The sequence below is a fragment of the Pinus tabuliformis genome, chromosome Q, assembly GCF_031772625.1.
Source record: "Pinus tabuliformis cultivar Carrire ecotype Pingquan chromosome Q, CPIR1, whole genome shotgun sequence".
NCBI lineage: Eukaryota > Viridiplantae > Streptophyta > Pinopsida > Pinales > Pinaceae > Pinus > Pinus tabuliformis.
The window spans coordinates 826458187-826470411 of NC_142296.1; the positions used below are offsets into that span (position 1 = coordinate 826458187).

The 12225-nt window shown below is 39.1% G+C and overlaps 1 protein-coding gene across 2 annotated transcripts in view; it reads left to right on the forward strand.

Annotated features, from left to right (window-relative positions):
• The first annotated feature begins 374 nt into the window (after positions 1-374).
• LOC149222174 (Translation initiation factor SUI1 family protein) overlaps positions 375-12225 on the forward strand; it is a 148196-nt gene continuing 136345 nt past the window's right edge. The window contains exons 1-2 of one of the 2 annotated variants that reach the window (XM_089385300.1): positions 375-686; positions 772-855. In XM_089385300.1, coding sequence (XP_089241426.1) covers positions 539-686; positions 772-855 — 232 coding nt within the window. In that variant the 5' untranslated portion in view covers positions 375-538. Of the gene's footprint in view, positions 687-765; positions 856-12225 lie in introns of both variants that reach the window. The other variant, XM_089385299.1, reaches the window with a different exon arrangement.

The window sequence follows — 12225 nt, forward strand, 5'->3', positions numbered from 1 at the left end:
ACTTACAAACATAAAAAATCTTATATTAAATTGCAAAATCTTATATTAAATTGCAAATTCAAAGAAATATGCAAGTATCCTCCTTCCAAATAATTAAAATGATGTATATCAAAAGTGACATAAAATAAAATACAAATAACTACAATATAATCACCAACAAATTTAGAACCCGAGGAAAAATTTGTGACCCGACATTTTATCGTGGAAAAGAAAATGTTTAACTTATAATATATATATATATATATTTTGTTATTAAAATGTGAAGAGAGCAGTTGATAAAGCAAGCAGATGATTCGATTCCATTACCTTTCCACTCCACTAAATTCATGATATGATAAAACGAGATTGTTCCTTTTTCCGGAGAATAAAACGATTGTTACTTGCTCTCATTGTCGTTTTCCATTAGGTGCATTGACACATATATTCTAATATCGGGGTAAAACCAAATTGGTTACCTGCTATTATTAAAACCTCTTCCTTGTCTTTGAAAGTTCAAATTCGGCGAAGAAGGGTTATATTAGTCAAAGTAGAAGAAGAAATGGCGGAGAAACCACGACCAGTGCAAGTGTTGTACTGTGCAGTCTGCAGCTTGCCAGCCGAATACTGTGAATTCGGCCCTGATTTTGAAAAATGCAAACCTTGGATAATCCAAAATGCCCCTCATTTGTATCCGGATCTCGTTAAAGGTACTCATTCCTCCCTCTTTTATATATACTTGCTGAAATATATCTTCGTTTATATAGTATTTTTATTCATTAACTTCAGAGATAGCTGACAAGGAAACCGAGAAGACTGGAGAGAAGCTTCAAGGCATGCAAATTTCGGGTGATCAGGCCGATTCAACTGCATCTGCAGGTATTTTGTTCCATCGTTATCTGTTACATGGGACTCACATAAAGTTTGTTATTTTGCATGAATTTTAATCGCAGGGTTCCAAATGATTCACTTCAATTTCCCTAACGGCCCTTAATGATTCACTTCAATGACTGGATTGATTCCTTAGAATGGTTTTATGGTGAACTGGTACCCTCAATGTCATGCTGTTGCCAGTCCAGCCATTCATGCCTGCGTTGTGCCAAAGCTTCCTTGGTTCCGACTTTGTGGAAACCTATAGCTAATTAGTTAATTTGCTTGGCATAATCTAGTTGGTTAGGGTTGGGTTTGGATTTAAAAGTTAAACACCTTTAGTTGATCTTTTAACAATTTGGTGCTTCTAAATCCTGATTCGATTGTGGAAGGGAAGCCATTCATTGCTGTTATTATTAGTTATTCCTATGTTGGCTCTGAATGAACTGAATCCGGATAAGAAACCACTTGATATGCGGAATAACCCATTGTATTTCAGTGGATGCTGATTGAAAGGCCCAATCTACCCGATTTCAGAAATCAAGCACCTTAAGCACTACAATTACATATCAAAGGAGATGTACTTAACTAAAGATATTAACCTCACGATAAGAGTCCGGGGATAGTTTATTTACAAATTAATACTGATTTGCTATTTTGCAAGAGTATGGATATGGCTTTGATAAAGGAACTTCTAACAACTCTTCACTAGCTAATAACAGCTTCAGATGCCAAAGTTCTCTCATGAAGCATATCCATACCAAGGAATCTGCAAAATATGATCCATTATTTCAGATTGTATACATGTTAACTTCATGTTTCCTGAGCTCCATTTGAGAGTCTTCTAATAGGAATTCCCGCTTGTATGTTGCTATGAAAGGAGAAGTTCCTTTGGATTATCTGGCATGGGGTGGATAAAATTTACAAGGTCAAATCATCTCTTTAATGTTTTCTCGACAACTATCTTGTTCTGTATATGTTAAGTGTTTTTCTGTTCTTTCGAGGATAGGCACTGACCATTCATATTGTGATAGCCTAGGTGTAGACAATTGGCGATAAAAAGTGTTTATGAATCTAGTTACGTCTCTTGTGTATTGATCCAAGGAAGCTAAGAATTGAACATATGATTTGTGATTTTTTAATAAATTTGTGTAACAACAGCAGCGGCAACAGAAGTAGAGTTGCCATGTAGAGTGATGAACGTTCAGAATTTTAATGCTACATGGATGGAATCATTGGTTAAAATTTTAACTCTACACGGATGGCCTCGTCAGTTTGTTTTTTAATACTATGTGGATTGCATCATTTTTCTTGCTTGCCTTTGTGAGACACTTTTTGTTTTTGGCTGGTAAAAAGAGATTATATTATGTAAAGAATTCAAATTTACTTGCAAGAAAGAGCAGGTTTTGCATGCTGTCAGACTAGTGTTTTGACTGTTCAAAATTAAAGCAAAAATGAAAATGAAATTTAACTGCTTCCTATCCCAAATAACCAAATAACAACTGAAGAAACAGTTAAAACATTGTAAGGTAACTCAGTGGTATTTAATTTCCTCACTGTCTGATTGGGAAGTTGTTGGCATATCCATGTTTGGCGCTCTCTTGATCTGGTCTTCTTATATCTTTTCCCTCCTATAGTTGTTCACGTCCTTTCTCTCAAAGGCTGCCTGGAGGTCATCCATGCTTGCCAACCCATTATATGCTTCACGCAGTTTCTCAGAATCTATGCTGCTTGATTCTCTGTTCTTTTATTTGCTGTGACCCTTGGGTCTTGTTTTCATTGAGCTTCTTGAGATGCTTGCATGATTCTATCCACTCCACTTTTGCCTCTTTAATTTGGTCCTTGAAGTCTCTTATAAATTCTTGCCAAAGTAACATGATACATCCTCCTCCCCTCTCGTGTCACGCATTTCACATGTTGGATGCGACACATGTCTGACACGAGTTTGACTCGTGTTGGACACGAGCCCTACTGGTGTCCCAAAATTTGGACACAATTTCCAATGAAAAAGCATTATAAAAATAATTTATTGCCTCATTCTCATGCATCTCAGTCATAGGTTTGGAGCTCTCAAAGGTTTTGGAGTGTAGCTAAGGGTGATTAAGCAATGTTAGAAGGAATTCCAAGTTTTGGGAAGTGGGTTTGTCCAGGCCCTACTAATGCTATGCAATTTTTCCTTTATCTTTCATTTTCATCCTTTTACTTAAACTTTTAACGTTACCATTAATTGACTTGGGATTTTTGTGAGTGGTTCCAAGTTCCAACCTCATTGGATTTCATATGGAGAAAGTAGAATTTGAGATCTCACTCAAAATGGAACAAACTTAACAATTTTTAGGCTTTTAGGATTTGTAGGATTGCAATGTTTCCATTGGAGTTTGTCATGTATAAGGGTATGGAACTAGCATTTAATTAATAGGGCCAAGCCCTATATGTACCTTGATGTTGGTGGCATTGATTGTTTAACTTCTTTGTGATGGCCCTAGTGAAAATGTGCCCATCACTCAAATAGAATCCCGATTTGATGTAGGCCATTTAGGGCCTCTTTGTTGTTGTATTTTTGGTTTAGAGATGGATTGCACTAAGTGCTATTTTGGTTATATGTATTTCACATGTTGGATGTGACACATGTCCGACACGAGTTTGACTCGTGTTGGACACGAGCCCTACTGGTGTCCCAAAATTTGGACACAGTGTCCAATGAAAAAGCATTATAAAATCAATTTATTGCCTCATTCTCATGCATCTCAGTCATAGGTTTGGAGCTCTCAAAGGTTTTGGAGTGTAGCTAAGGGTGATTAAGCAATGTTAGAAGGAATTCCAAGTTTTGGGAAGTGGATTTGTCCAAGCCCTACTAATGCTATGCAATTTCTCCTTTATCTTTCATTTTCATCCTTTTACTTAAACTTTTAACATTACCATTAATTGACTTAGGATTTTTGTGAGTGGTTCCAAGTTCTAACCTCATTGGATTTCATATGGAGAAAGTAGAATTTGAGATCTCACTCAAAATGGAACAAACTTAACAATTTTTAGGCTTTTAGGATTTGTAGGATTGCAATGTTTCCATTGGAGTTTGTCATGTATAAGGGTATGGAACTAGCATTTAATTAATAGGGCCAAGCCCTATATGTACCTTGATGTTGGTGGCATTGATTGTTGAACTTCTTTGTGATGGCCCTAGTGAAAATGTGCCTATCACTCAAATAGAATCTCGATTTGACGTGTTAAGCTTTTTCTATCTTATTTAATGCTTAGAGGGTGATATTGATGATGAGGATCCCAATATAGGTAATGATTTTGATGATATGTAGTACTAGTTATTTGTTGTAGCATGATGTGTTTTGGACTCTGTAGGCCATTTAGGGCCTCTTTGTTGATGTATTTTTGGTTTAGAGATGGATTGCACTCAGTGCTATTTTGGTTATATGCATTACTTGTATGATTGAATTTGTATCATCATCATGTAAATGTTTTATATATTTCATATTTTATGTGTAATTCACTAATTTGTTATATTTTTTAATATATAATATATAACATGTCTTTTGTGTCATGTTCCGGAGGGGTCGTTGTGTCACATGTTGGATACTTGTATTTTCTGCCTCAGTGTTTTTTGTTCCAAGTTTTAGACATGTTTTTATTCCTTCTATCAAGGCCTTCATTTCTGGTTGGTTGTTCATACAAGGATGCCTAAATATTTCCTTTATGATCTCTTATGACCCGCAATATCAACCTTCCTTGGATTACCATTTGCATCCCTGTACTAATTGTTAAAAAATCACGAACACCTGTGCTTAATTTAAATTTAGAAATTTCACCTCGCTTGCTTAAGGTTTCCTGGATCAGCCTTTGGTTGAATCTGAAATATAAATCACATATATTTCACTTCTGTCCTAGCAAATACACAAGGCGGCCTGAGAAAATAAACACTGAATAAATGTACTTCAAGGGAGCTGTGTTTCCTGCTTCAAAGGCACAGTCTCTAACCTATAACAGATCTGAAAATAATTTTTGCACAGCAGATTTGTTTCAGTGACAAATCTGCCCTTTTAGCTTCCATTTACTTGTCAAATCACTCAACAAAATCCGCTTGCTAGTATAATAAATCAGTGTACATAATGAGCACTTGAAACTACTCAATTACCTTGAGAATATAAGTTGAAAATCAGATCTGCAAGTACACAGTTTGGATTTACATACCACCAGCTTATCACAAACTGGTACACGTTTGTCCTTCAAGATTATAACAAACTAGGGCTTGGACTCTCCAATGCATCCAAACCCTAGCTATGATGGTTGCCATCAACAGCAAACCCTAAACAATAAATATGGCCTAGCAAAGCATCACACCAAGCTACTTTGAGCTACTCCAAAGGCTCATCAACAAGCTTGCATCAGCACCAACAAACATTTTTGATCTTTCTCCATGCTTGTCTCGCACAACTCTCCTTCAGGGATTCTTTGCCACAAACCCTAGGTGCTTTTCACACTAGGACATCAAACCTAGCACTCCAAGTCTTCTTTAGGTTTTGCCTCTTACAAACTCTAGTGCTTTCATCCCTTGCGACAACACAAGTACAAAGACTCAATACATGTTCATAAAAAAAATATAATGGTCTAATAAACTTCAACGCTATTCCTAAACTAATTGTTCATCCTAGGGTTTGCATCCTACTAATCCCAGGCCTTTTACTTTTGCATCACACAAGCACCTAGACCTCTAGACAATGTTATAATGGAGTATCAAAAGTACATCAACATAAGCTCCAATTCTTCTTCAAGCTAAGAATCACACCAAGCTCCAACAATCTTCTACTCCTCTAGTACCTTGTGTTCTTGCTTTAGGGTTTACTTTTATTAAAATTGGCAACTAGGGCCAAACTCCACATGGGTCATCTTATTTATGACAACTGTTATTTTTCATGGATTCTTCTCTCCGAGAGGTGTAGGATTTATCTAGAGATCATCCGATTTTGACATGTACAATTGAAGTTATGAATTTATTTTGATTATGGACAAATTGTCAAGGTCGGCCAGCAAACTCATGTAGGCTTAGAAGCCCAACAGTCACGTCTATTCATCCTCAATGTGGTGTATAAATAGAAGGTGACTTAGCCTCATTTGAACACACTCATCTTCACACATCTCTCTCTCTCTCCTCTTTGATTGGGTACACATTTTGGGGCAGCATCTCTCTCCACACGTGCGAAGGAAAGAAGGTGAATTTTCTATTTTGGGTGTTGACTGCGTTGACCAAATTTTTGGGATAGTTTGATCAAGCGTTGACTAGCAACGTTGACCTCTTTGACTGCGATTTTTGGTGGAGAATTTTTGTCCCAGTAGGTCGCATTTTTGGGCACAAAAATCGAGGCAATCCGGTGACTTTGTCCAGTGTTGACTGCGGCTAGGGCTGACCGCAGGTTGACTGTTTGACCAGATTTTGACTGGCATGATTTCGGACTGTTTTGAGAGCTGATTCATCTTGCTATTTGGAGGCCAAAGTTGACTGATTTGTTGAGGGTCTAATCTTCCTTTGTTGACCAGCGTTGACTTTTCTGGTTAGGGCTCTTTTGCTGCTGTTATAAATTATCAGATTTGTAAATTGTACTATCTCTCTCTTTGCTGAACTATTGAAGGCTATAAGAAGAATTGATCAAGGGTTTCCCCACATTGGGGTTTGTCCCTGTCTGGCGCCACATCTTATGTCCTATTGTCTTCTACTGTTTATGTTTATGTTCTATGTGCATTTTACTATCATGTTGATGTGATTGTTAATCTGGATATTGGTATTGGGCTAATAAAGAAATTGAAGTAAAATTGCTCTAAAGCATAGAACATACCAAGGTTGCAAACATTAGCATCAAGATAAAATCGGGAAGGGTTCGAAAAACCCCAAAATTGTAAAAATCGGGAAAATATCAGTAAAAATTGGCAAACATCAGTGAAATTAAGATACCATAAAAATATCTTTAAAAGTCGGCAAACATCGGCTAGGCCAAAAAATCGTGATTTGAGAGAAAATCAGGATGTTATCGAGATGTTCGCAACACTGGAACATACCATTGTTGCCTAAAATTAACATGGTATCAGAGCTGAGGTGAAGACAAAGCCCAAGCAAGAGCGAAAGAGCAATCACCAAAGACAGTTGGACAAGGACAAAAGGTTCAATGGGTTCCTCATCTTACTTCCCGGTTGAAGACAAGTTCCATGATAAATTTGACTATCATGGATGGAAGATGTCTCTTGATTTGACCTTGGAAGAAAAAGAAGTGATGGATTATGTGCAGGGCAAAATCCCCGAGCCTCCTTCAAATGCACTGACTGCTGCCAAGCATTTGGTGGCCTATATCTCCGAATTGAAGACCTCCAAGGAAGTCTATGACAGGTTGGTTGGCATGTTCAAGGTTAGTAATGCTAATCAAATTTTATTGCTCATAAGTTGAAGGATATTAAGAATGGCAAGGATGAGGACATTCAATCCTATTTCTTGAGGATTACTGAGATCAAGAATGATCTACTCTCGATTCGAGAAGTCATTCCTGACAGGGAACTTACTCTCACCGCCCTTAGAGGACTCCCACTTGAGTGGTATGTATTTAAAACCACTATACTCAACAATGATCGAATTCCAGGGTTTGAAGAATTGATGTTGAGATGCATTCAAGAAGAAACAAGAAATGCCTTCTAATAGAAGCAAACCCACGGCATTCTCCGTTCATGCCAAGAGGAAGAACAATGCAGGTCCAAAGAAGCAAAGTCAAGGAAGATCAAGATTCAAAAATGGAAGGAAGGGAAGATGCTTTGTTTGCAATAAGTTTGGTTACTGTGCAAGGGAGTGTCCAAATAGAAGGGACACATCGCATGATGATGGTCACAATCATTCCAGGGGCAACTTCAACAACAACGATCAAAGGAATGGCAGGTCTAATGGCAAAGGAAAAAGGAATGTGGGACATCAAGGAAATGGTCGACCCTCCAAGAAATCAAAGAACTCCAGGTATTATGAATCCAATGTTGTTAACAATAAGCAAAAAGAGTACTATCTTATATCGACCCTCTCCACTGCCTCTCCTCCGGACACTTTGGGAAATTGGCTGATTAATAGTGGTGCCTCGAGGCATTTCACTGGATATAAGGAAGCCCTCTCTAATCTGATAGAAAAGGAGACAAACTTGGGAGATCATCCTTGGAGACGATGCCACCTATCCTGTGAAGGGAGTAGGGAATGTTACCTTGCAAGAAGTACTATATGGACCCGATCTCAAGAAGAACCTGGTGTCCATTTCAGCAATGGAAGATATAGGATTCAAGGTGGTTTTTATCGATGGAAAGGTACGTGTTTGGAAAAGAAATTTCAAGGATGCTGTTACTCGGGTTCAGGGTTGACACTTTGTATCAAGTTGGAGGAAGTCCGTTGGGAGCCATGCCTTGCGACACATCTCTACAATTTGAACTATGGCAACGAAGGTTTGCCCATCTTCGTTATGAGGCTATTCTTGATGTGAGATAGATGGTGACAGGTATGCTCGAGTTCAAAGTAGAGCATGAAGGTGTATGTCCGGGATGTGTCAAATGAAAACTTACAAGGGGACCATTCCCCTCAAGTAATAGCAAGACGACAAATATATTGCAATTGATCCACTCCGACATATCTGGTATGATGCCCGTAAACTCTTTGGGAGGATACTTATATTATCTCACCTTTACGGATGACTATTCTCGCAAGACCTGGATCTACGTCTTGAAGAAGAAGGATGAAGTGTTCACCTGGTCCCGACACTTCAAAGCCTTGATCGAAAACCAATTCGAGAAGAAAATCAAGATATTGAGGACTGATAATGGGATCGAGTACGAATCTAATGAATTCCAAGATTATTGCAGAGAATCTAGCATTAAGAGGGAGACTACAATGCCATACACTCCCGAGCAGAATGGTGTGGCTGAAAGAAAGAATTGCTCTATTATAGTAGCTGTTCTTGCCATGCTTCATGATCAAGGCCTTCCAAAGTTTCTATGGGATGAAGCTGCAAATATCGCCGTGTATGTTCAAGAATCAAAATCGATGCCCTCATCAAGCATTGGACTCCAAGACTCCCGAAGAAATGTTCACTGGTAAGAAACCCAATGTCTCTCATTTTAGAATTTTTGGAAGTCACGTATATTTTCATGTGCCGAAAGAGAAAATAAACAAATTGGGTGCATCTGGAAAGAAAGAAATCTTTGTGGGCTATGGTGAAAATTCTAAGGGATATAGAATTTATGTGGCTGGTCAAAAGGAAGTTGAGATAGGCCATGATGTCACCTTCGACGAAGATATGGCCCTCAGGAAGATCAACAACCTTCCTAAGGAAGGCCAAAGAAGTTGACATCAGAAATCAGGGTGGAAAAGAGGACGAAACGATGCCTGATGTTGATGAACCTATGGATCCTATTGATCCTCGTCCTCATGAGCCCTCCTCCTCCAAAAGGAGACCCTCATGGCTTAGGGAGACTCTCGAAGATGTTGAGAGACACATTGCATCAAGGGGGACTTTATGTGAAAGCAAGAAGCTGAACATGTATCAAGGATATTTGATCGCCATGAGCACTATCATTCAAAATGAGCCTTCATCATTTGAAGAAGCTAACAAGTGTGGAAGGATGTTATGAATGAAGAATATGAGTCAATTATGAAGAATGATGTCTGACCCTAGGACAAATTGGTGTAAGTGGCTCTACAAAATCACACATGGAGCTGATGGAAGTGCATAAAAGTTCAAGGTTCGCTTTGTTGCTTGAGGCTTCTCTCAAAAGGAAGGTGTAGATTACGATGAGATATTTGCACCTGTTGCCCGATACATCACTATCCGCTCGATCATCGCCTTTGCTGCCTCGCAAGGATGGAACTTACATCAGATGGATGTTAAGACCGCCTTCTTGCATGGTTCAATCAAAGAGGAAGTCTATGTGGAACAACCCGAGGGGTTTGAGGTTCATGATCAAGAATCTCATGCATGCAGGTTGAAGAAAGCTCCCAATGGGTTGAAGCAAGCACCTTGGGCTTGGTATGAGAGGATCGATAGCTATCTAATGAAGTTGGAATTTACTTTAAGGTTGAAAATGATAAACCTCTCATTCTTGTACTTTATGTGGACGACCTCTTTCTGACAAGTGCAGACCCTCTCATTCACAAATGTAAGAGGGAGTTGGCTTTTGAATTTGAGATGAAGGACCTAGGACTGATGCACTATTTCTTAGGGTTGGAGGTCTGGCAAAAGCCAGGGGAAATTTTATTCTCTCAAGGAAAATATGTGATGAAGATATTGGAAAGATTTGGGATGGTGGACTGCAAGCTTGTGACTACTCCGATGGAACTTAAGTTTAAGAAGTTATGTGGTAGTGCTGTTGGACCTGAATTGGGAAATGCTTTTGAGTATTGCCAACTAATAGGAGCATTGATGTTCTTGGTCAACTCCTGTCTAGACATATGTTTTGCAGTTAACACATTGAGCCAATACATGGTTGAGCCTCATCATATACATTGGATTGTTGCCAAGAATTTTTTGACATATCTTCGGGGCACAATCACTCATGGATTGAGATACACAGCTAGTATGGCCTCTTGTGAAGCTGTTTGGTTGAGGAAGTTCTTCAGTGAGTTGTTTGGACATGCACTGGATACCACCGTGATTCTTTGCGACAACCAGAGTGGGATCCGACTATTAGAAAATCCCATGTTTCATGATCGCTCCAAGCATATAGATATCAGGTACCACTTTATCCATGATATGGCACAACGAGGAGCAATAAGGCTCCATCACATTGGGACTGATGAGCAGGTTGTCGATATTTTGACAAAGCCCTTGGGGAAGGTCAAGTTCTTGGCCTTTCGAGAACGACTTGCCGTCGTGGAGAGACCCTCTTATGAGGGTCCTGTATGAGATGGACATTGAGCTCTAGGAGCTCCGGGGGGCTTCTTGGAGCGGTGAGCAACCATAGAGTTAGTGGTTGGGGGGCTTGGGGTGCTTCTTGGAGCGGTGAACAACCATAGAGTTAGTGGTTCAGCCTTCCCCTAGTGATTTGCTGTGTAAAGGGTGAGTGGTTCAGCCTTCCCCTGCGATACCCCTTGGCGACATGTAGGCAGGATGAGTGGTTCATCTTTCTCGTGCTGTGACATCCTACCCATGCAGTCTGGGACGCATGGGAAGTACCTCTCATCTGGCCAATGAGTAGGAAAATGAGGATAGGGACCATAGTACTATCGATGGACGCATTGTGTACTACCGTACTCCCTATGCTAGGATGACCGATATTGATCTGGGATCAATGGGAACTGACTTTGGGTCAGTAAGAGTAGTATGAGACACTCTCTTTTGATTGGAACTAACTTCGGGTCAATAGAGAATGGTATGATACATTCTCGATCACTTCTTCTTCATAGTTCAGCAGAGCAGAGCAGTGCATTGATGGCAAAGATAGTACAGATTGGCAGATGGGTTAGCAGGTGGAGTTCTCCCTATTGAGAGGGAGTGTTAAAATTGGCAACTAGGGCCAAACTCCACATGGGTCATCTTATTTATGACAACTGATATTTTTGTTGTATTCCTCTCTCCGAGAGGTCTAGGATTGATCTAGAGATCATCCAATTCTGACATTTAGAAATGAAGTTATGAATTTATTTTGATTATGGACAAATTATCAAGGTCGGTCAACAAACTCATGTAGGCTCAGAAGCCCAACAGTCATGTCTATTCATCCTCAATGTGGCATATAAATAGAAGGAAACTTAGCCTCATTTGGACACACTCATCTTCACACATCTCTCTCTCTCTCCTGATTGATTGGGTACGCATTTCTGGGCAGCATCTCTCTCCACACATGCGAAGGAAAGAAGGTGAATTTTTAGTTTTGGGCGTTGACTGTGTTGACCGAATTTATGACAATTTGACCAAGCGTTTTTGAAATTTGGTACCAGAGGATAGGTGGTTCCCTAAAGCTTTGATCTTTGGCGTAGGGAAAAGTGTCCAAAAGAATTTAATTTTTCTCCTAAAGTGACTTTATAATTTTTTATAAAGTCAAATCTAATTTAAAAGTGACTTTAAGTGATAAAGTTACTAAAGTCTAATTTTAAAGTGACTTTAATAAAGTCAATGTAAAATTAGAAAGGAATAGTGACTTTGGAAATAAATGACTAAGTGGGTCTTTATTAAAATGGGGTGAATTAAAAAATAGAAAGTGAGATTTAAATGAGCATTTAATCTCAACCCTAGATTTCAATCTATTTCAGCCATTGGATTTAGGGATCACCCAAAAGTCACTTAGGGTTAGATTAAATGAGGAAAAGGTGGAAAAGGTCATTCATTCTTTTATGAGCAGAATGGGAGAAGGAGAGCAAGA